The 23,282-nt window shown below is 39.6% G+C and overlaps 1 protein-coding gene across 9 annotated transcripts in view; it reads right to left on the bottom strand.

The window, feature by feature from the left end:
• Positions 1-23,282, bottom strand: part of LOC128694021 (scoloptoxin SSD14) — a 170,848-nt gene that overhangs the window by 10,677 nt on the left and 136,889 nt on the right. For all 9 annotated transcript variants that reach the window (XM_070090851.1, XM_070090857.1, XM_070090856.1 and 6 more), the window contains 3 exons: positions 22,124-22,373; positions 21,146-21,336; positions 10,759-10,886 (listed from right to left, as the gene is read on the bottom strand). In XM_070090851.1, the coding sequence (XP_069946952.1) occupies positions 10,759-10,886; positions 21,146-21,336; positions 22,124-22,373 (569 nt within the window). The remainder of the gene's footprint in view (positions 1-10,758; positions 10,887-21,145; positions 21,337-22,123; positions 22,374-23,282) is intronic.

A 23,282-nucleotide genomic window follows, 5' to 3' on the forward strand; every position in this document is an offset into this window, starting at 1 on the left:
TAACTTGAGCCTCACTATCCTCGTAAAAACTCTTCACTGCTTTCAGTAACCTACCTCCTACACCATACACCTGCAACATCTGCCACATTGCCCCCCTATACACCCTGTCATACGCCTTTTCCAAATCCATAAATGCCACAAAAACCTCTTTAGCCTTATCTAAATACTGTTCACTTATATGTTTCACTGTAAACACCTGGTCCACACACCCCCTACCTTTCCTAAAGCCTCCTTGTTCATCTGCTATCCTATTCTCCGTCTTACTCTCAATTCTTTCAATAATAACTCTACTATACACTTTACCAGTTATACGCAACAGACTTATCCCCCTATAATTTTTGCACTCTCTTTTGTCCCCTTTGGCTTTATACAAAGGAACTATGCATGCTCTCTGCCAATCCCTAGATACCTTACCCTCTTCCACAACCTTTTATCCACCAATATATAATCTAACAAACTACTTTCATTACGTGCTATATCATACCTTGTATATTTATTTATTCTTCTTCTTATTACCAAACCTCTTTCTACACATAGCTCAATTAAAGGCTCCCCATTTTCATTTACCCCTGGCACCCTAAATTTACCTACTACTCCCTCCACAGCATTTTTGCCCACTTTAGCATTGAAATCCCCAGCCACCATTTTTTAGTTGCCACTCATGGCAAAACATTTCTTTTAATAAATGTCCTAAACTGTACATAAGTGTCTTTTTCAACATATGTTCTAGTGTATTTACTATACTCTGATAATTCTTCTTCTTCTTTCAATGTACCAGCCATATCCCACTGAGGTGGGGTTGCCCAAAAGGAAAAACAAAAGTTCCTCCTTTTAAATTTAATAATATATACAGGAGAAGGGGTTACTAGCCCCTTGCTCCCGGCATTTTAGTCACCTCTTACGACACGCATGGCTTATGGAGGAAGAATTCTGTTCCACTTCCCCATGGAGTACTCTGATAATTATCAAAGTACCAAGCTAAGGTGCAGTGTATTGATGTTTTTCACTATACATAATGTATATTTAATTTATTCAAACATCCCACTTTGATGGTTTTCTTCTTTTTCTTTTTAGTAAGCTATGCGGGAAAAGGGGTTACTAGCCCAATCAATGTTCCCGGCATTTTAGTTGACTCTTACAACACGCATGGCTTACAGAGGAAAGATTCTTATTCCACTTCCCCATGGATATGAAAGGGAAAGTAATAAGAACAAGAACTATTAAGATAAAATAAAAAAAAACTCAGGTAAATGTGTATACATAAACATGTAAAAGTATGTGTAGTGTGACCTAAGTGTAAGCAGAAGTAGCAAGACGTACTGAAGTATTGCATGTTTATGAGACAGAAAAAAGACACCAGCAATCCTACCATCATGTAAAACAAATACAGGCTTCCTTTTTACACTCACTTGGTAGGACAGTAGTACCTCCCCAAATGGTTGCTGTCTACCAACCTACTACCTATAAAGTTGAAGGGGGTGGGAGACTTTCAGTGAGGAGAAATTAATGGGATTAGGTCAGGAGTTTCAAATAGAGTTAGAGCTAAAGAAGGAGTAGCAATGATATTGAAGGATAAGTTACAGCAAGAAAAGAGGGAATATAAATGTATAAATTCATGGATTATGTGGAGTAAAATAAGGGTTGGATGTGAAAAGTGGATTATAATAAGTGTTTATGCACCTGGAGAAGAGAGAAGTGTAGAGGAGAGAAAGAGAGAGAGATTTTGCAAAATGTTGAGTGAGTACATGGGTAGTTCTGAACCAAGTGAGAGAGTACTTGTGGTTGGGGATCTCAATGCTAAAGTGGGTAAAAGTGTTGTGAAGGGAGTAGAAAGTAAATCTGGGGTGCCAGGGGTAAATGAAAATGGGGAGCCTTTAATCGGGTTATCTGTAGAAAGAAGTTTGGTAATAAGTAATACATATTTTATGAAAAAGAGGATAAATAAGTATACAAGGTATGATATAGCACAGAATGAAAGTAGTTTGTTAGATTATTTATTGGTGGGTAAAAGGTTGATGGGTAGGCTTTAGGATGTATGTGTTTATACAAGGGCAACAGATATATCTGATTATTTAGTTGTAGCTACTTTTAGAGTAAGAGGTAGATGGGACAAAAAGAAAATGGCAACAGCAAGTAAGAGAGAAGTGAAAGTGTATAAACTAAGGAAGGAGGAAGTTAGGGAGAGATATAAGCAACTACTGGCAGAAAGGTGGGCTAGTACAAGTATGAGTAGTGGGGGGGAGGGGGGTTGAAGAGGTTTGGAATAGTTTTCAAAATGCAGTATTAGAATGTGGGGCAGAAGTCTGTAGCTATAGGAGGGTGGGTGCAGGAGGAAAGAGGAGTGACTGGTAGAATGATGAAGTAAAGGGTGTGATAAAAGAGAAAAAGGTAACTTATGAAAGGTTTTTACAAAGCAGAAGTGTTATAAGAAGAGCAGAGCATATGGAGAATAAAAGAAAGGTGAAGAGAGTGCAAAAGGAGAGCAGATGATAGAGTGGGAGAGGCACTGTCAAGAAATTTTGCTGAAAATAAGAAAAAATTTTGGTGTGAGATAAACAAGTTAAGAAAGCCTAGGGAACGAATGATTTGTCATTTAAAAACAGAGTAGGGGAATTAGTAGATGGGGAGCTGGAGGTATTGGGTAGATGAGGGAATATTTTGAGGAACTTTTAAATGTCGATAAAGAAAGGGTGGCGGTAATTTCATGCACTGGTCAGGGAGGTATAACATCTTTCAGGAGTGAAGAAGAGCAGGATGTGAGTGTGGAGGAGGTGCGTGAGGCATTATGTACAATGAAAGGGAATAAAGCAGCTGGAACTGACGGGATCATGACAGAAATGTTAAAAGCAAGGGGGGATATAGTGTTGGAGTGGTTGGTGTTTTTGTTTAATAAATGTATGAAAGAGGGGAAGGTACCAAAGGATTGGCAAAGATCATGTATAGTTCCTTTATAAAAAAGGAAGGGAGACAAAAGAGATTGTAAAAATTATAGGGGAATAAGTTTACTGAGTATACCAGGTAAAGTGTAAGGTAGGCTTATTATTGAAAGATTTAGAGGTAAGACAGAGAGTAGGATTGTGGATGAGCAAGGAGGTTTTAGAGTGGGTAGGGGATGTGTGGATTAAGTGTTGACATTGAAGCGTATATGTGAACAGTATTTAGATAAAGGTGGGAAGTTTTCATTGCATTTATGGATTTAGAAAAGGCATATGATAGAGTGGATAGAGGAGCAATGTGGCAGATGTTGCAGGCATATGGAATAGGTAGTAAGTTACTAAATGCTGTAAAGAGTTTTTATGAGGATAGTGAGGCTTAAGTTAGGGTATGTAGGAGAGAGGGAAATTACTTCCTGTTAAAAGAAGTTCTTAGACAGGGATGTGTAATGTCACCATGGTTAATATATTTATAGATGGGGATGCAAAAGAAGTAAATGCTAGGGTGTTGGGGGGAGGGGTGGGATTAAATTATGGGGAATCAAATACAAAATGGGAGTTGACACAGTTACTTTTTGCTGATGATACTGTGCTTATGGAAGATTATAAAAAAAAGTTGCAAAGGTTAGTGGATGATTTTGGGAGGGTGTGTAAAGGTAGAAAGTTGAAAGTGAACTTAGATGAGAGTATCAAATGATTTAGATAAAGAAAAACTGGATATCACATTGGAGAGAAGGAGTATGGAAGAAGTGAATGTTGTCAGATATTTGGGAGTTGACTTGTCAGTGGATGGGTTTATGAAGGATAAGGTTAACCATAGAATTGATGGAGGAAAAAAGGTGAGTGGTGCGTTGAGGTGTCTGTAGAGACAAAAAAACGTTATCCATGGAGGCAAAGAAGGGAATATATGAAAGTAGAGTGGTACCAACACTCTTATATGGGTGTGAAGCTTGGGTTGCAAATGCTGCAGCGAGGAGGCGGCTGGAGGCAGCGGAGATGTCCTGTCTAAGGGCAATGTGTGGAGTTAATAAAAGTATTAGTCAGAGGGATGAAGAGGGGTTGTTGAAGTGGTTTGGTCATTTAGAGAGAATGGATCAAAGTAGAATGACTTGGAGAGCGTATAAATCTGTAGGGGAAGGAAGGTGGGGTAGGTGTCGTCCTCGAAAAAGTTGGAGGGAGAGGGTAAAGGAAGTTTTGTGGGCGAGGGGCTTGGACTTCTAGCAAGCATGTGTGACTGTGTTAGATAGGAGTGAATGGAGACAAATGGATTTTGGGACCTGGCGAGCTGTTGGAGTGTGAGCAAGGTAATATTTTGTGAAGGGATTCAGGGAAAAAGGTTAGGCAAACTTGAGTCCTGGAAACGGAAAGTACAATGCCTGCACTTTAACCCTTTGAGGGTCGACAGGCCCTCTCCGAAACTCGTTCTCAGGGTCGGCCAAATTTAAAAAAAAAAAAAAATTATTTTCTCTTATGAAAAGATAGAGAATCTTTTCCCGATCATAAAGACACCAAAAGTTTGAAATTTGATAGAAAACTTACGGAATTATGCTCTCGCAAAGTTAGCGGTCTCGGCGATGTTAATGCATCGGCGATTTTGCCCACTTTGAGCCCCATTTTCGGCCAATTTCACTGTACTAGTCGACAAAAAACATGAATATTTCGCTAGAACTCCATTTTTTCTATCGAATGGGTGCAAGAAACCACCCATTTATAAATTCAACTATCCAGTACAGTGGTCAGAATTTAGCAATTTTGCCAATTTCACACAAATTTCAAAAGATGCCAATTTCCGAATAGGGTCCAGAATAAACAAGAAAGACATTCCTGGCACTAAAATGACATTTCCTCTAGTCATTAGTCACGTCTCAAGGGCCCTCTTATATTCTTTTGCTTTCCACTTTGAATTTTTATTCTCACAAAAAATATAAGATTTACTGTTATGCAGACTACTGCATTAGTGTAAAAAATGGTATAAATATTATTGGTGCACTTGTAAAAGAATATTAGACTCACCAGTTGACGTGTATTGCACGCTTGGCACGATTTGTTTACTTTTGAAGTTTGGTAAAAATCGAACATTTCTGCTACTTTGAGCTCAATTTCAAGGCACCTTTCATTGTAAAACCAGTCAAAATCATCTCAATTTCTGTAATATGTCTTCCATTCTATAAAATGAGACCAAGAAAACTAGAATACAACAATAAATACCATACGAAAATACACTGCAAAGTCGTTGATTTATTAAAAAAAAGTGGTCAAAGTTTTTTTTTTCTCATTATGCACTGTGTGCTGCAGGATTTTTTTTAGACTGTGCACAATGACCACATAGACCCATTCTTTCATATGAAGGCCTACCAGCTTTCTCCCACTAGATTTGAGGCCGCTAGAATTTATGAGTACTAGTACATCAAAAACCCCTACTCGTAAAACGTACTAGTACGACCAGAACCCTCAAAGGGTTAAAGGAGGGGTTTGAGATATTGGCAGTTTGGAGATTGACTCTTAAACTGTCGTATCTGAGTGCCTCTGCAAAGACAGTGATTATGTATGAATGAGGTGAAAGTGTTGAATGATGATGAAAGTATTTTCTTTTTAGGGATTTTCTTTCTTTTTGAGTCACCCTGCCTCGGTGGGAGACAACTGACGTGTTGAAAAAAAAAATTATTTATTATGTAGAAAACAACCAAAATTCACAACAATGTTGATTTAGTAATCAAAATAATTAAAAAAATATATTGTTAACCCTTTTGAGGTCAGTCCCGTTATTCTACTGCTTTGAAACCAGTGTTGGTCCTATCGTAGTACTACGCCATGAGCTCAGCTCACTCCGATAAGCTGTTAGTGATAAATTTATGCCTACATATAAGAGAGAATGAGTCTATGCAGTAACTGTGAACCATAAAAAAAATCCTTCAGCAAGCAGTGCATAATGGGAAAAAACTGAGACCATGGTTTAAAACAGCAAATTTGCAGTGTATTTTCGTATGGTGTTATTGTTGTATTCTTGGTTTCTTGGTCTCATTTGATAGAATGTAAGATATATTACAGAAAAAGAGATGATTTCGATTGGTTACAGAACTGAAAGCAACTCAAAATTGAGCACAAATTAGCGAAAATATTCTAGGTAGTAGGTTGGTAGACAGCAACCACCCAGGGAGGTACTACCGTCCTGCCAAGTGAGTGTAAAACGAAAGCCTGTAATTGTTTTACATGATGGTAGGATTGCTGGTGTCTTTTGTCTGTCTCATAAATATGCAAGATTACAGGTATGTCTTGCTACTTCTACTTACACTTAGGTCACACTACACATACATGTACACGTTTATTTATACACACTCATCTGAGTTTTCTTTGATTTTATCTTAATAGTTCTTGGTCTTATTACTTTTCCTTTTATATCCATGGGGAAGTGGAATAAGAATCTTTCCTCCGTAAGCCATGCGTGTTGTAAAAGTCAACTAAAATGCCGGGAACAATGGGCTAGTAACCCCTTTTCCTGTAAAGATTACTAAAAAGAATAAGAAGAAGAAAATTGTCAAAGTGGGAAGTCTGAATGTGCGTGGACGTTGTGCAAATGATAAGAAAGAGATGATTGTGGATGTTATGAATGAGAAGAAACTGGATGTCCTGGCTTTAAGTGAAACAAAGCTGAAGGGGGTGGGAGAGTTTCAATGGAGAGGAATAAATGGGATTAGGTCAGGGGTTTCAAATAGAGTTAGAGCTAAAGAAGGAGTAGCAATAATGTTGAAGGATAAGCTATGGCAGGAAAAGAGGGACTACAAATGTATAAATTCAAGGATTATGTGGAGTAAAATAAAGATTGGATGTGAAAAGTGGGTTATATTAAGCGTGTATGCAACTGGAGAAGAGAGAAGTGTAGAGGAGAGAGAGAGATTCTGGGAAATGCTGAGTGAATGCGTGGGGAGTTTTGAATCAAGTGTGAGAGTAATGGTGGTTGGGGATTTCAATGCTAAAGTGGGTAAAAATGTTATGGAGGGAGTAGTAGGTAAATTTGGGGTGCCAGGGGTAAATGTAAATGGGGAGCCTTTAATTGAGCTATGTGTAGAAAGAAATTTGGTAATAAGTAATACATATTTTATGAAAAAGAGGATAAATAAATATACAAGGTATGATGTAGCACGTAATGAAAGTAGTTTGTTAGATTATGTATTGGTGGATAAAAGGTTGATGGGTAGGCTCCAGGATGTACATGTTTATAGAGGGGCAACTGATATATCGGATCATTATTTAGTTGTAGCTACAGTTAGAGTAAGAGGTAGATGGGAAAAGAGGAAGGTGGCAACAACAAGTAAGAAGGAGGTGAAAGTGTATAAACTAAGGGAGGAGGAAGTTCGGGCGAGATATAAGCGACTATTGGCAGAAAGGTGGGCTAGTGCAAAGATGAGTAGTGGGGGGGTTGAAGAGGGTTGGAATAGTTTTAAAAATGCAGTATTGGAATGTGGGGCAGAAGTTTGTGGTTATAGGAGGGTGGGGGCAGGAGGAAAGAGGAGTGATTGGTGGAATGATGAAGTAAAGGGTGTGATAAAAGAGAAAAAGGTAGCTTACGAGAGGTTTTTACAAAGCAGAAGTGTTATAAGAAGAGCAGAGTATATGGAGAGTAAAAGAAAGGTGAAGAGAGTGGTGAGAGAGTGCAAAAGGAGAGCAGATGAAAGAGTGGGAGAGGCACTGTCAAGAAATTTTAATGAAAATAAGAAAAAAATTTGGAGGGAGTTAAACAAGTTAAGAAAGCCTAGGGAAAGTATGGATTTGTCAGTTAAAAACAGAGTAGGGGAGTTAGTAGATGGGGAGAGGGAGGTATTAGGTAGATGGCGAGAATATTTTGAGGAACTTTTAAATGTTGAGGAAGAAAGGGAGGCGGTAATTTCATGCACTGGCCAGGGAGGTATACCATCTTTTAGGAGTGAAGAAGAGCAGAATGTAAGTGTGGTGGAGGTACGTGAGGCATTACGTAGAATGAAAGGGGGTAAAGCAGCTGGAACTGATGGGATCATGACAGAAATGTTAAAAGCAGGGGGGGATATAGTGTTGGAGTGGTTGGTACTTTTGTTTAATAAATGTATGAAAGAGGGGAAGGTACCTAGGGATTGGCGGAGAGCATGTATAGTCCCTTTATATAAAGGGAAAGGGGACAAAAGAGATTGTAAAAATTATAGAGGAATAAGTTTACTGAGTATACCAGGAAAAGTATACGGTAGGGTTATAATTGAAAGAATTAGAGGTAAGACAGAATGTAGAACTGCGGACGAGCAAGGAGGCTTCAGAGTGGGTAGGGGATATGTAGATCAAGTGTTTACATTGAAGCATATATGTGAACAGTATTTAGATAAAGGTAGGGAAGTTTTTATTGCATTTATGGATTTAGAAAAGGCATATGATAGAGTGGATAGAGGAGCAATGTGGCAGATGTTGCAAGTATATGGAATAGGTGGTAAGTTACTAAATGCTGTAAAGAGCTTTTATGAGGATAGTGAGGCTCAGGTTAGGGTGTGTAGAAGAGAGGGAGACTACTTCCCGGTAAAAGTAGGTCTTAGACAGGGATGTGTAATGTCACCATGGTTGTTTAATATATTTATAGATGGGGTTGTAAAAGAAGTAAATAAATGATCATAATTTTTAAAGGGGTGGACCGGTAAGCCAGCGGAAGGCCTCGGTCAGATGACCAAAAGCTCCAAAGGCGGGTCATCATCTGACTAAGACCCGCGTCAGGAAACATTTGTCCTGTTTCCTGACGAACCTTACCTAACCTAACCTAAGAAGTAAATGCTAGGGTGTCCGGGAGAGGGGTGGGATTAAACTATGGGGAATCAAATTCAAAATGGGAATTGACACAGTTACTTTTTGCTGATGATACTGTGCTTATGGGAGATTCTAAAGAAAAATTGCAAAGGTTAGTGGATGAGTTTGAGAATGTGTGTAAAGGTAGAAAGTTGAAAGTGAACATAGAAAAGAGTAAGGTGATGAGGGTATCAAATGATTTAGATAAAGAAAAATTGGATATCAAATTGGGGAGGAGGAGTATGGAAGAAGTGAATGTTTTCAGATACTTGGGAGTTGACGTGTCGGCGGATGGATTTATGAAGGATGAGGTTAATCATAGAATTGATGAGGGAAAAAAGGTGAGTGGTGCGTTGAGGTATATGTGGAGTCAAAAAACGTTATCTATGGAGGCAAAGAAGGGAATGTATGAAAGTATAGTAGTACCAACACTCTTATATGGATGTGAAGCTTGGGTGGTAAATGCAGCAGCGAGGAGACGGTTGGAGGCAGTGGAGATGTCCTGTCTAAGGGCAATGTGTGGTGTAAATATTATGCAGAAAATTCGGAGTGTGGAAATTAGGAGAAGGTGTGGAGTTAATAAAAGCATTAGTCAGAGGGCAGAAGAGGGGTTGTTGAGGTGGTTTGGTCATTTAGAGAGAATGGATCAAAGTAGAATGACATGGAAAGCATATAAATCTATAGGGGAAGGAAAGAGGGGTAGGGGTCGTCCTCGAAAGGGTTGGAAAGAGGGGGTAAAGGAGGTTTTGTGGGTGAGGGGCTTGGACTTCCAGCAAGCGTGCATGAGCGTGTTAGATAGGAGTGAATGGAGACGAATGATACTTGGGACCTGACGATCTGTTGGAGTGTGAGCAGGGTAATATTTAGTGAAGGGATTCAGGGAAACCGGTTATTTTCATATAGTCAGACTTGAGTCCTGGAAATGGGAAGTACAATGCCTGCACTTTAAAGGAGGGGTTTGGGATATTGGCAGTTTGGAGGGATATGTTGTGTATCTTTATACGTATATGCTTCTAAACTGTTGTATTCTGAGCACCTCTGCAAAAGCAGTGATAATGTGTGAGTGTGGTGAAAGTGTTAAATGATGATGAAAGTGTTTTCTTTTTGGGGATTTTCTTTCTTTTTTTTGGGTCACGCTGCCTCGGTGGGAGACGACCGACTTGTTGAAAAAAAAAAAAAAAAAAAAAAATTATATTTTTGCTAATATTCCAGAGTACACAAATGATGTCACTCGTCCAATACACGTCCATCTTGCCAGTGTAGTATGCATGTTCAAATGCAATAACATCATTTATACAATTATTACAATAATGCAGTAGTCTGCATAACAGTAAATATTCTATTTTTTGTGTGAATAAAAATTCAAAATGGAAAGCAAGCATAATATAATGAACAAAGGAATTGTTATTTTAGTACCAGGAATGTCTGCATTGTTCATTTTGGACCCAATTTTGAAACTGGCATTTCTTGAAATTTGTGTGAAATTAGCCAAATTACCAATTTCTGATCACTTTATTGGGTAGTTTAAATAGCTGAATGGGCAGTTTTTTATACTCCATTGATAGAATGGAAGACATAGTAGCAAATTAGCTAAGAATTTGGTCAACTGGAACAATGGAATTGGCCTGAAATAGGGCTCAAAGTGGACATAATTGCCAGTGCATAAATATCGCTGACACAGCAAAATTCACGACAGCATTAGTATTTCGTCAGTTTGCCATCTAATTTTATTATTTCCCAGAAAAAGATTCTCTACCATTTCATAAGAAAAATATTTTTTTTTTTAATTTTGTGACCCTGAGAGCAAGTTTGAGAGCAGGGGATCACGTCCCTGATAAGGTTAATTGCACATCAAATTCTTTATGCTATTACAAATTGAAAGCTCACAATTTTACATCCTTACTTTGTTATTTCAATGCATATGGGTTGATGTAGTAAAACGCACGCTTACTTGCTACACGAAGCAGAAGAAAAAATCATGATTTATAAAAATACATTCAGTATTAACAAATAGAAAAACACTAAACACCTGCTTTGATGAAGTTGGCTGGTGATGGAGGTATCCCAAAATAGCTGGTAATATTAGGAGCAGAAAAGTCATCCATCTCATCATTAAATACAATACCAGTCTGCACAGATCGGATCCCAGCACCAAAGCTGAAATGGGCAATATTTGACCATTATTACTAAGTAAATGATAACTTGGTAGTAAAACTGCTTTGTCACACATGGGCAATGCCTAGGTATCTTTGAAAAATTATTCACCCCCACCATGGGCTTTATCCATCTGATACAGAGACATGATGACTATGATGCCTGCCAGACTTATAGTGAAGTGAAGAGATGCAGCAGTGTAGATGTGGTCAAATGCGGGAAGGGTCTACTAATGGCAGATCTTAGGCCCATAAGGTGGGCCGAAGGTTAGTGATTGTGTTGAAGATATTCTCTGTATCAAAATTAAATGGTGTTGCTGTGTTAAATACGTATGAATAGAACAAAGGTATATATTACTGACAAGTTGATAAGATATACGTGTAACACCTGAGTATCTTTATTGCAAGACGTTGCGCCCATTATGGGAGACTTTTATAGTAGAGCGTTTACCTTTGACTTTATCTTTGAAGAGTTTTGAGAGTTTCACTACTCTCGGAGGCCAGCCATGGGCCAGGCTCATCTGGTTCTTGCCTGGTCAACCACGCTGTTGCTGCTGGAGGCCCCTGCCCCACATATCCATCACAGCCTGGTTGATCTGGCACCTGGTGAAGATACTTGTCCAGTTTCCTCTTGAAGCCTTCTACAGTTGTTTCAGCTGTGTTTCTGATAACTTCTGGTAAGATGTTGAATAGTATGGGACCCCAGATGTTGATACAATGTTCTCTTATTGTCCCTACTGCACCCCTGCTCCTCACTTCCTCCCATATCTCTCACTCCAGTATGTTGTTATGGCAGTGTGCAGATTTGGGACCAGGCCCTCGAGTACTTTCCAGGTACAGTGGACCCTCGGTTATCAGCCGTTCCTGTTATCGGCCAACTCGGTGATCGACCGGTTTTTCAGCTCCCAGTGATCGGCCGTTATTTCGGTGTTCGGCCATTTTGGACATGTCCATGCACCGGCTGGGGCCGCTTGCGCGTCAGTTTGGCTGTCTCTCCCTCGGTGTATGAGGAAGCTTCTGCTCATACATCCAAACATTTCACTTGTTTTCCATTGTTTTTTGTGGTTTTTGCAGTGCAACTGCAAAATAAGTAACCATGGCTCCAAAGAAAGTTTTTAGTAAAGTTCCTGTGGTAAAGAAAGTGAGAAACACCATGGAATTTAAGTGTGAAGTGTAGCATGCATGCAGGGAGTGTAGCAGGCATGCAGGAAGTGTAGCAGGCATGCAAGGAGTGTAACAGTCATGTAGGGAGTGTAACAGGCATGCAGGGAGTGCAGCAGGCATGCAAGGAGTGTAGCAGGCATGCAAGGAGTGTAACAGGCATGCAAGGAGTGTAACAGGCATGCAGGGAGTGTAGCAGGCATTCCAGAAGTCAGCATTAGTCTTAAATAAAGGTATGTAATACTGATTTAACTGTTAAAAAAGTTACTTTATTTTTTCGTGAATATTTTTGTCTGGAACGGATTAATGTACAGTACAGTGGACCCCCGACATTCAATGGCATCGGCATTTGATAAATCCGGCATTCGATGCATTTTAACGCAAAAGTTTCGCCTCGGCATTCAATCAAAAACACGCTATTCGATGTGATTCGTACGAGACGTGTCCAGCGTTTACAAGCCAGCCAGTGTGCGCGCATCTAAGGATACATTCAGTACATTCCATATTATCCATATTATCACTGTTTACAGTGCTTGTTTCTGCAAAATAAGTAACCATGGGCCCCAAGAAAGCTTCTAGTGCCAACCCTTCGAGAAAAAAGGTGCTAATGACTATTGAAATGAAGAAAGAGATAATTGCAAAGTACGAAAGTGGAGTGCATGTGTCGGAGCTGGCCAGGTTGTATAGTAAACCCCAATCAACCATCTCTACTATAGTGAGCAGGAAAATGGCAATCAAGGAAGCTGTTGTTGTAAAAAGGTGCAACTTTGTTTTCGAAACAGAGATCGCTAGTGTTAGAAGATGTTGAGAGACTGTTATTGGTGTGGATAAATGAAAAACAGATAGCAGGAGATAGCATCTCTCAAGCAATCATTTGTGAAAAGGCTAGGCAGTTGCATGATGATTTGGTAAAGAAACTGCCTGCAACTAATGGTGATGTGAGTGAATTTAAGGCCAGCAAAGGTTGGTTTGAAAGATTTAAGAATCATAGTGGCATACACAGTGTGGTAAGGCATGGTGAGGCTGCCAGTTCGGACCACAAAGCGGCTGAAAAATATGTACATGAACACTTACACCATCCACACTCTCCCCTCCTCCCATCCCATCAATCATCACCAGATCTTATTTATTTATTTATTTATTTATTTCATAATTTGAACATACATACAGAGGTACAAAAAAAAAATACAGGTAAGAGCAGCATGCCAAAGCCACTTGTATGCATAGCATTACGGGCTGGCTTAAAATTAACTAAAGATTAACTAAGCAATGATGTAATCAGTGATAAAACATTATTGTAAACAGATAACAATAAAGCACAAATGAGTATTACAAAGACAGGTCATATGGTTGCATGCATTGCTGTACATTCAGTAGAATGGAGTATTCTGTTAGGTAGTGTATTTAAAAAATAACAAAGTTAGATTGGGTCTTAGGTTTAACATTTATGTGATATAATTGTGAGAAACATTTAAGATATACAATTTATAAGGTTCAGTTATTCAGTATTTATTTGGTTTTGGGTAAGTGATCTTTGAGAAGAGACTTGAATTTATAAACAGGTAGTGTTTCTTTTATATTTACAGGTAATTTTTTTTTTTTATCACACTGGCCGATTCCCACCAAGGCAGGGTGGCCCGAAAAAGAAAAACTTTCACCATCATTTACTCCATCACTGTCTTGCCAGAAGGGTGCTTTACACTACAGTTTTTAAACTGCAACATTAACACCCCTCCTTCAGAGTGCAGGCACTGTACTTCCCATCTCCAGGACTCAAGTCCGGCCTGCCGGTTTCCCTGAATCCCTTCATAAATGTTACTTTGCTCACACTCCAACAGCACGTCAAGTATTAAAAACCATTTGTCTCCATTCACTCCTATCAAACACGCTCACGCATGCCTGCTGGAAGTCCAAGCCCCTCGCACACAAAACCTCCTTTACCCCCTCCCTCCAACCTTTCCTAGGCCGACCCCTACCCCGCCTTCCTTCTACTACAGACTGATATACTCTTAAGATAAGATAAGATTTCGTTCGGATTTTTAACCCCGGAGGGTTAGCCACCCAGGATAACCCAAGAAAGTCAGTGTGTCATCGAGGACTGTCTAACTTATTTCCATTGGGGTCCTTAATCTTGTCCCCCAGGATGCGACCCACACCAGTCGACTAACACCCAGGTGCCTATTTGCTGCTAGGTGAACAGGACAACAGGTGTAAGGAAACGTGTCGAAATGGTTCCACCCGCCAGAAATCGAACCCGGGCCCTCCGTGTGTGAAGCGGGAGCTTTAGCCACCAGGCTACATGTCCGAACCACCTCAACAACCCTTCCTCAGCCCTCTGGACAACAGTTTTGGTAATCCCGCACCTCCTTCTAACTTCCAAACTACGAATTCTCTGCATTATATTCACACCACACATTGCCCTCAGACATGACATCTCCACTGCCTCCAGCCTTCTCCTCGCTGCAACATTCATCACCCATGCTTCACACCCATATAAGAGCGTTGGTAAAACTATACTCTCATACATTCCCCTCTTTGCCTCCAAGGACAAAGTTCTTTGTCTCCACAGACTCCTAAGTGCACCACTCACTCTTTTTCCCTCATCAATTCTATGATTCACCTCATCTTTCATAGACCCATCCGCTGACACATCCACTCCCAAATATCTGAATACGTTCACCTCCTCCATACTCTCTCCCTCCAATCTGATATCCAATCTTTCATCACCTAATCTTTTTGTTATCCTCATAACCTTACTCTTTCCTGTATTCACCTTTAATTTTCTTCTTTTGCACACCCTACCAAATTCATCCACCAATCTCTGCAACTTCTCTTCAGAATCTCCCAAGAGCACAGTGTCATCAGCAAAGAGCAGCTGTGACAACTCCCACTTTGTGTGTGATTCTTTATCTTTTAACTCCACACCTCTTGCCAAGACCCTCGCATTTACTTCTCTTACAACCCCATCTATAAATATATTAAACAACCACGGTGACATCACACATCCTTGTCTAAGGCCTACTTTTACTGGGAAAAAATTTCCCTCTTTCCTACATACTCTAACTTGAGCCTCACTATCCTCGTAAAAACTCTTCACTGCTTTCAGTAACCTACCTCCTACACCATACACTTGCAACATCTGCCACATTGCCCCCCTATCCACCCTGTCATACGCCTTTTCCAAATCCATAAATGCCACAAAGACCTCTTTAGCCTTATCTAAATACTGTTCACTTATATGTTTCACTGTAAACACCTGGTCCACACACCCCCTACCTTTCCTAAAGCCTCCTTGTTCATCTGCTATCCTATTCTCCGTCTTACTCTTAATTCTTTCAATTATAACTCTACCATACACTTTACCAGGTATACTCAACAGACTTATCCCCCTATAATTTTTGCACTCTCTTTTATCCCCTTTGCCTTTATACAAAGGAACTATGCATGCTCTCTGCCAATCCCTAGGTACCTTACCCTCTTCCATACATTTATTAAATAATTGGGTTACATTCTTAGTATTCTTGGGTCATTTTGTGGTCTACGTGGGTTCATGTAGTTGTACTTTCACTTAGGCCATCATAAGTTTTGATGAGCGATGGCTTTTTGAGGAAGAAGAGCTGGTAGGATGCCGCTGCTGCCGCTGCTGTACAAGGTAAGTGTCAATTATTCTATTGTTATTAATCTATTGTTATTGTTGTTATTGTAATTATTCTACTGCATTAAACTTAATATTTCATGTGGTAAAATTTTTTTTTCATACTTTTGGGTGTCTTGCACGGATTAATTTGATTTCCATTATTTCTTATGGGGAAAATTAATTCGCCTTTCGATATTTTCGGCATTCGATGAGCTCTCAGGAACGAATTAATATCGAATGTCGGGGGTCCACTGTATTTACATTAATTCTTATGGGAAATATTATTTCAGTTTTCAGCCATTTAGGTTTTAGGCCAAGCTTCTGGAACGGATTACAGCCGATAACCGAGGGTCCACTGTATATATTATCATGTATCTCTCTCTCCTCTGCTCCAATGAGTACATGTTCAAGACTTGAAGGCATTCCCAGTAATTTAGGTACTTTACTAGCTCATTGTGAGCCATAAATGATCTCTGTATTTGTTCCAGCTCTGATATTTCTCCTGCTTTGAATGGGGCCATCAGCACTGAGCAATATTCTAAATGAGGGAGCACTAGCGATTTGAAGAGTATCACCATCGGCATTATTTCTCGTTTTGAAAGTTCTCAATATCCACCTTGTCATCTTCCAGGCTGTCATGATCTTTGTCTTGTTATGGTCTTTAAAAGAAAGGTCAGCTGACATAATTACAGTGCGCCTTACGAGCGCATCGCGTTACGTTAAATCCGCCATACGAAGCATTTGAACACAAAAATTTTGCCTCGCCTCACGATAAAAACTCGCCTTATGTGATTCATCCGGGACGCATCCCACGTGTGGCCTCAGTGCCACTGTTTACAAGCCAGACAATGTGGTCGCATCTACGCATACATTCAGCACATTTCACATTATCCCAGTGTTTTTAGTGCTTGTAACTGCAAAATAAGTCACCATGGACCCCAAGAAAGCTTCTGGTGCCATCCCTGTGGTAAAAAGGGCGAGAATTAGTCTGGAATTGAAAAAAGAGATTAAGGAAAGTGTGCAAAGTGGGTTGAACTGCAAACCTTTATGGATGAAAATCACCCTGACACAGCTACTGCAAGCCGTGTTGGCAACCTGTACAATGACAATGTTATGGCCCATTTTAGGAAAGTCTTAAAGGAACGGGAGGTACAGAGCTCTATGGACAGATTTGTTGTGCGACAGAGGTCCAGTGACTCTCAAGCTGGTCCTAGTGGCATTAAAAGAAGAAGGGAAGTAACCCCAGAAAAGGACTTGCTACCTCAAGTCCTAATGGAAGGGGATTCCCCTTCTAAACAATAACGTCCACACACTCCCCTCCTCCCATCCCATCAATCATCACCAGATCTTCAATAAAGGTAAGTGTCATGCATTCTATTCTTAGTAGAGTAGTAATTGTGCATGTCTTCTTCAGTTTGTGTGTATTAAAATTAATATTTCATATGGTAAAAAAAGTTTTTTTTTTCATACTTTGGGGTGTCAGGAACAGATTAATTTGATTTCCATTATTTCTTATGGGGAAAATTAATTCGGCTAATGATAATTTCGGCTTACGATGAGCTCTCAGGAATGGATTAATATCATAAGGTGGGGGTCCACTGTATTCCCAGGTGTTTTACATGTTCCTTTCATTCTATTTGATGACCCTCTTGAGTTTTGTATATAGTGTGCCTTTTGAGTTCTTCATTCTTTCCATACCTAGGCAGCTGGAACATATCACCATTGAACGGCATGTTGTTCTCCACTGCCCACTGGAAAACCCTGCTTATGTCTTCCTGTAATTTTTCAGTGTCCTCTACCGTAGTGACTTTCATGCTTATTTTAGTGTCATCTGCAAATGATGATACAAAAATGTGATGAGTGTTTTTATCTATGTCTGCTATGAGGATGAGAAACAGCAGAGGTGCAGGACAGTGCCTTGGGGCACTGAGCTTTTTACATAGCTGATGCTAGATCTTGCTCTGTTTACTACTACTTTTTGTGTTCTGTGTGTTAGGAACCCGAAAATCCATCTGCCTACCTTCCCCATAATGCCCATGGCCCTCATTTTATGTGCTATCATTCCATGATCATATTTGTCAAGTGCCTCTGCAAAATCTGTGTAAATCACATCTGCATTTCGGTCGTCTTCCAATGCCTCCGTAATTCTGTCATAATGGTTCAGCAGCTGTGACAGGCATGATCGTCCTGCTCTAAAACCATGCTGAAGTGGCTCCACTTGTTCCACTATAAAATGCTCTCATCTTGTCTCTGTATTAGGCTGATAAAGCCTGTGGTGGGCAAAATGGCTCTCAACACACCCAGGTGTGTTGTACATGTGCCTTATTCATCAACTTGTCAGTTTATATACCTTTTGATCTAATGACACTTGTTTGATACAACACTAAACCCACAGTTCACTGACATTTGATGCCTAACCTATAGTATCTATGGAGGCTTCAATCCCTTTCTTTCACAAAAAGGTAACTGCCCATAGAAGAACCATTTGAGAATCATAACTCCATTGCAAGGAGAATGGCATCAGTGAGTAAGAGGGAGATGAAAGTTTATAAACTAAAGGAGGTAGTACTCAAGTAAGGTTATCCTTGGAATTACAGTGCTTGCACTCTTGAGGAGGAGTGAGGATATTTGCAGTTTGGGAAGGCATCCGAACTACTGCATCAGTGTGTCTGGCAAGATAGTGATTGAGTGAATGATGGTGAAAGTGTTTCTTCTTTTGGGTCTCATTACCTTGGTGGGAGATGGCCAGTGTGTTAAAAAAAATCCATTGCCACACTGTTTTTAACTGGTTTTACCACTTATCTAATACTTTTTTATTTTATGAAATTTGATGTACAGTGGACCCTCAACCAACGGCGGCATTGACTAAACAAAATTGACTAATGGCTCTCTTTGGCATCAAAATATTGGCTCTACCAATGCCGAAAAACTCATCTAAAGGCTTTCGTCCCGAACATGTCCATGCGGCCTGAGCAAGCCCAGCCACTCCAAGACTCCATGTATAGCCAGTGTGCCATTGTTTACATGCCGTTGCAGTCAATTCCATGTGTACCTGCGATATATTTTGTATTATTCCATTGTTTTTAGTGCTTGTAACCACTAAATAAGCCACCACGGGCCCCAAGAAAGCTTCTAGTGCCAACCCTGTGGTAAAAAGGGTGAGAATTACTATGCAATTGAAGAAAGGGATAATAGAAAAGTATGAAAATGGAGTGCGTATCTCCGAGTTGGAAAGGTTATATAACAAACCCCATTCAACCATCACTACTATCTTGGTGAACAGAAAGGCAATCAAGGAAGCTGTTGTTGCAAAAGGTGCAAGTATGTTTTCAAAACGGAGATCGCAAATAATTAACAGGAGATAGTGTTTCTCAGTCAATAATATGTGAAAAGGCAAGGCAGTTGCATGATGATCTCATTAAGAAAATGCCTCCAAATAGTGATGATATTGATGAATTTGAAGCCAGCCAAGGCTGGTTTGAGAGATTTAAGAATCGTAGTGGCATACACAGTGTGATAAGGCATAGTGAGGCTTCCAGTTCAGACAAAATAGCGGCTGAAAAATACGTGCAGGACTTTAAGGAGTACATAGACACTGAAAAATTAAAACCCCAACAAGTGTTTAATTGTGACGAAACAGGTCTGTTTTGGAAGAAAATGCCAAACAGGACGTACATTACTCAGGAGGAAAAGGCACTCCCAGGACACCAGCCTATGAAAGACAGGCTAACTTTAATCTTGTGTAGTAATGCTAGTGGGGATTGCAAAGTGAAGCCTCTACTCGTGTATCACTCTGAAACTCCCAGAGTGTTCAAGAAAAACAGTGTCATCAAGGCTAATTTGTGTGTGATGTGGAAAGCAAACAGTAAGGCATGGGTCACTAGGGAAATTTTCCTGGACTGGTTTTATGGTGTGTTTGGCCCCACTGTGAAAAGTTACCTCCTGGAAAATAAATTGTCACAAGTGCCTCCTGGTAATAGACAATGCTCCTGCTCATCCTCACGACTTGCAAGAGCAAATTGCAGGGGAGTTGAGCTTCATCAAAGTGAAGTTTTTGCTTCTTAATACAACTCCTCTCCTCCAGCCCATGGACCAGCAGGTCATTTCAAACTTCAAAAAACTCTACACAAAAGCAATGTTTCAAAAGTGCTTTGAAGTGACCTCAGACACTGAACTGACCCTAAGAGAGTTTTGAAAAGATCACTTCAGTATCCTCAGTTGCATAAACCTTATAGGTAAGGCTTGGGAGGGAGTGACTTGCAGGACTTTGAACTCTGCTTGAAAAAAATTGTGGCCACAATGTGTATAAGAGAGGAATTTTGAAGGGTTTGGGGCTAACCCTCAGGAGCCTATGCCAGTTGTGGAATCTATTGTGTCACTGGGGAAGTCCATGGGGTTGGAGGTTTGTGGCGAGGATGTGGAAGAGTTGGTGCAGAATGATGATGAAGAACTAACCACTGCAGAGCTGCAAGAGCTTGAGGTGCAACAGCAACAGATCACAGCTCAGGAACGTGCTTCAGAGCAGGAGGAAGAGAGATGGAGGAAGTTGCCTTCGTCAAGGATTAAAGAAATGTGTACAATGTTTACAAAGGTGCAAGCATTTATGGATGAATTTTATCCTGTCACAGCTGTTGCAAGCCATATTGGCAACATGTACAATGACACTCTCGTGTCCCATTTTAGGGAAATCCTAAGGGGATGTGAGAAACAGAGCTCTTTGGACAGATATTTTGTCTGACAGGGGTCCAGTGACTCTCAAGATGGTCCTAGTGGCATTAAAAAAAACCAAGAAGGGAGGTAACCCCAGCAAAGGACTTGGTACCTGAAGTCTTTATGGAAGGGGATTTCCCTTCCAAACAATAGAACACCTGAATCTCCCCTGCTCCTGGCTCATCACTCATCAACAACTCCACAATAAAGGTAAGTGGCATTTAATTATTGTTTATTTTGCATGTACCATTGGTTTCTGTGTAAGGAAATGTATATTTCATGTAAAAAAAAATATTTTCTTTAATACTTTTGGGTGTCTGAAACGGATTAATTCTATTTCCATTATTTCTTATGGGAAAATTAATTCAACTAATGGCTAATTTGACTAAAGGCTAGCTCTCTGGGATGGATTAAAGGCATTAGTTGAGGGTCAACTGTATATTTAATGTCTTCTTAAACATTCCTTTGTTTTAGTATGTGTCTGAACCCTCACAGTAAGTCTCCAATACTCTGGAGCCTTTAACTACTGCCACACTCCAACTGGAGAGATGTCTGAGAATCAAGGTTAGCTGATTGCATGAAAATTTGTAATGAACATGCTACCAAGATTCTGAGTGTTTCTGTATTATTAGGCATACATATGACAAGCTATTTAGGCCAAAAGGGTCATAACTGCATAGCAAATATTAAGACATAAAAAAGTAATAATATGTTTAAACATCACAATTCAATACTAAATTCTTGGAAGATCTTACTATAAATTGATGGTGCTGGTAACAGATACAGCATCACCATTAGGAGCCAGAAGAGAGAACTGAGCAGTACCATGATCATTATCAACAGCAGTTACAGCACCATAGTGCTCTGGGTCTTGGAACGTGCGATTATCCTTAATCTGACTACGAATACTCTTGGCAAAGGCATCAGAAGTCAAGTTGTGTGTCAACTGAAAGGAAAATAATAAGTGTTGATACTGCTGATCTTAAAATCCTTCTTAAATTAAAGCACCACAGGTTAAGAAGCTATATACTAAACTATTGTACTACACAGCACGAAAGACTAATCCAGAAACTACGAAGCATAGAAATATAAGGCTAGCATTGATGCACTTGAAGGCAGTGTCCCAAGTCCTCTACTATTCCTAGTGTGTATCAGTAACCAAGTGCCTCCCAGTAGCTCAAACCAGTGCTATTTGCAGATGACACTACATATGCCACCTTAAACTCACTATTAACAATATGCAGAAGATGCTTTTATTGAGACTACATTTCACTGAGGATTGAGCTTCATCAAGTCATGATTTGATATAATTCTTCAGAGCCAAATGTTGTCCCAATAAATTTTTGCTATGCATATTCAAAAGAATATCTAGAAAGAAAAATTGGGCATGGAAAATTCAGTGAGGACATTTTGAATGATATAATATAAATATGATTAATTTTCAATTTAGAGGGTTGTACACCAAGCCAAAACAAAATGAGCACCTAAAGAATGCAAATAATAGTTGTATAAGCTATTCAAATGAGACCCTCCAGTAAAAACTTTGCATAACTGAAGCATATAAATTTGCTAAACAAACATGAACAAATTTATAGGCATTTTAAAAAAATGTACTGCTCATAATTAAAAATTTGCCTAATTTGAGAAGGCAGAACCCTGTCATGCAAAATTATAGAGATTTTACTGTACATTAATACAGAATACATTAGTAAATCATATCACCCCAATCTTACTTCAGTCATATCCACAAAATCAGCATCTCCCAGTTCTGTTCTCTTAGCATAAGCCCACTTAAAAGCCTCTGTTATACGTTGGTGGGTCACTATGAAATTTTCTTCATTCATGCTTTCAGGAGTGATGTTGTATTCATCCAAGATATTAAGGATGAAGCCCAATAGAAGGCCAGAGCCTGGTGGTGGCACAGAGTACAGAGTGTAGTTACCATGCTGAATACTGACATTTACCGCATCTTTCCAAAGTGGTCTGTAAAAAAAAAAAAAAGAAAAAAAATACAAAGCAAGTAACAAGGTCATCAAATATCAAGCTACCATAATGCAACACATCAGGTATGGCAGCAAAGTTCTCAATATCAAACTATCATACTGTAATCTCAAATATGTGACAATCTAGATTTCTAACTGTAACTTATTCTTGGCATTAGTTACATTCATATTATAAGAAGAATGCCAACGTAACAAGTGCAAAAAATCATTAATATAAAGTTGTTGTTTTTTCAGCTCAATGGCCAATTTCTGCCAGGCAGGGATGACCCAAACAAGAAAACACATTCACCAACATTCACTCAATTACTATTTTTCCAGAAGTGTGCTGACATCACACTCAGATTACCCTCTGACTGGAACATTCCCACCTTTCCTTCAGACTGCAGATATTCATATCATATTTATCCATTTTGCTTTTATATTTTGGATTCTCTGAAGAAGTAATTTTCTTAATAAAAAATCAAAGCAAATCCATCACCCAATTTTGTGCTAATGTTCACAGGCTTTTATATTTACAAGAACATTAATAATAAGGTAGATGGGATACAAGGAAAATGGAAGCACCAAGTAAGAGAGGGGTGAAGGCTTATACACTAAAGGAGGAGGCAGTTAGGGTAAGATATAAACAACTGTTGGAGGAGAGATGGGCTAGTGTGAGTATAGGCAATAGGGGAGAAGATATATGGGGTATGTTAAGAGTGTTCAGCAAAAGTTTGTGGTTACAGGAAGTGGGTCTGGGAAGGAAGAAGAGTGACTGGTGGAATGATGATGTAGAGAGAGTAGTAAGAGAGAAAAAGTTAGCATATGAGAGGTTTTTATAAAGTAGAAATGATGCAGGGAGGGAGGAGTATATGGAGAGAAAAAGAGAGGTTAAGAGAGTGCTGAAGCA

The sequence above is a fragment of the Cherax quadricarinatus genome, chromosome 33 (assembly GCF_038502225.1).
Source record: "Cherax quadricarinatus isolate ZL_2023a chromosome 33, ASM3850222v1, whole genome shotgun sequence".
NCBI lineage: Eukaryota > Metazoa > Arthropoda > Malacostraca > Decapoda > Parastacidae > Cherax > Cherax quadricarinatus.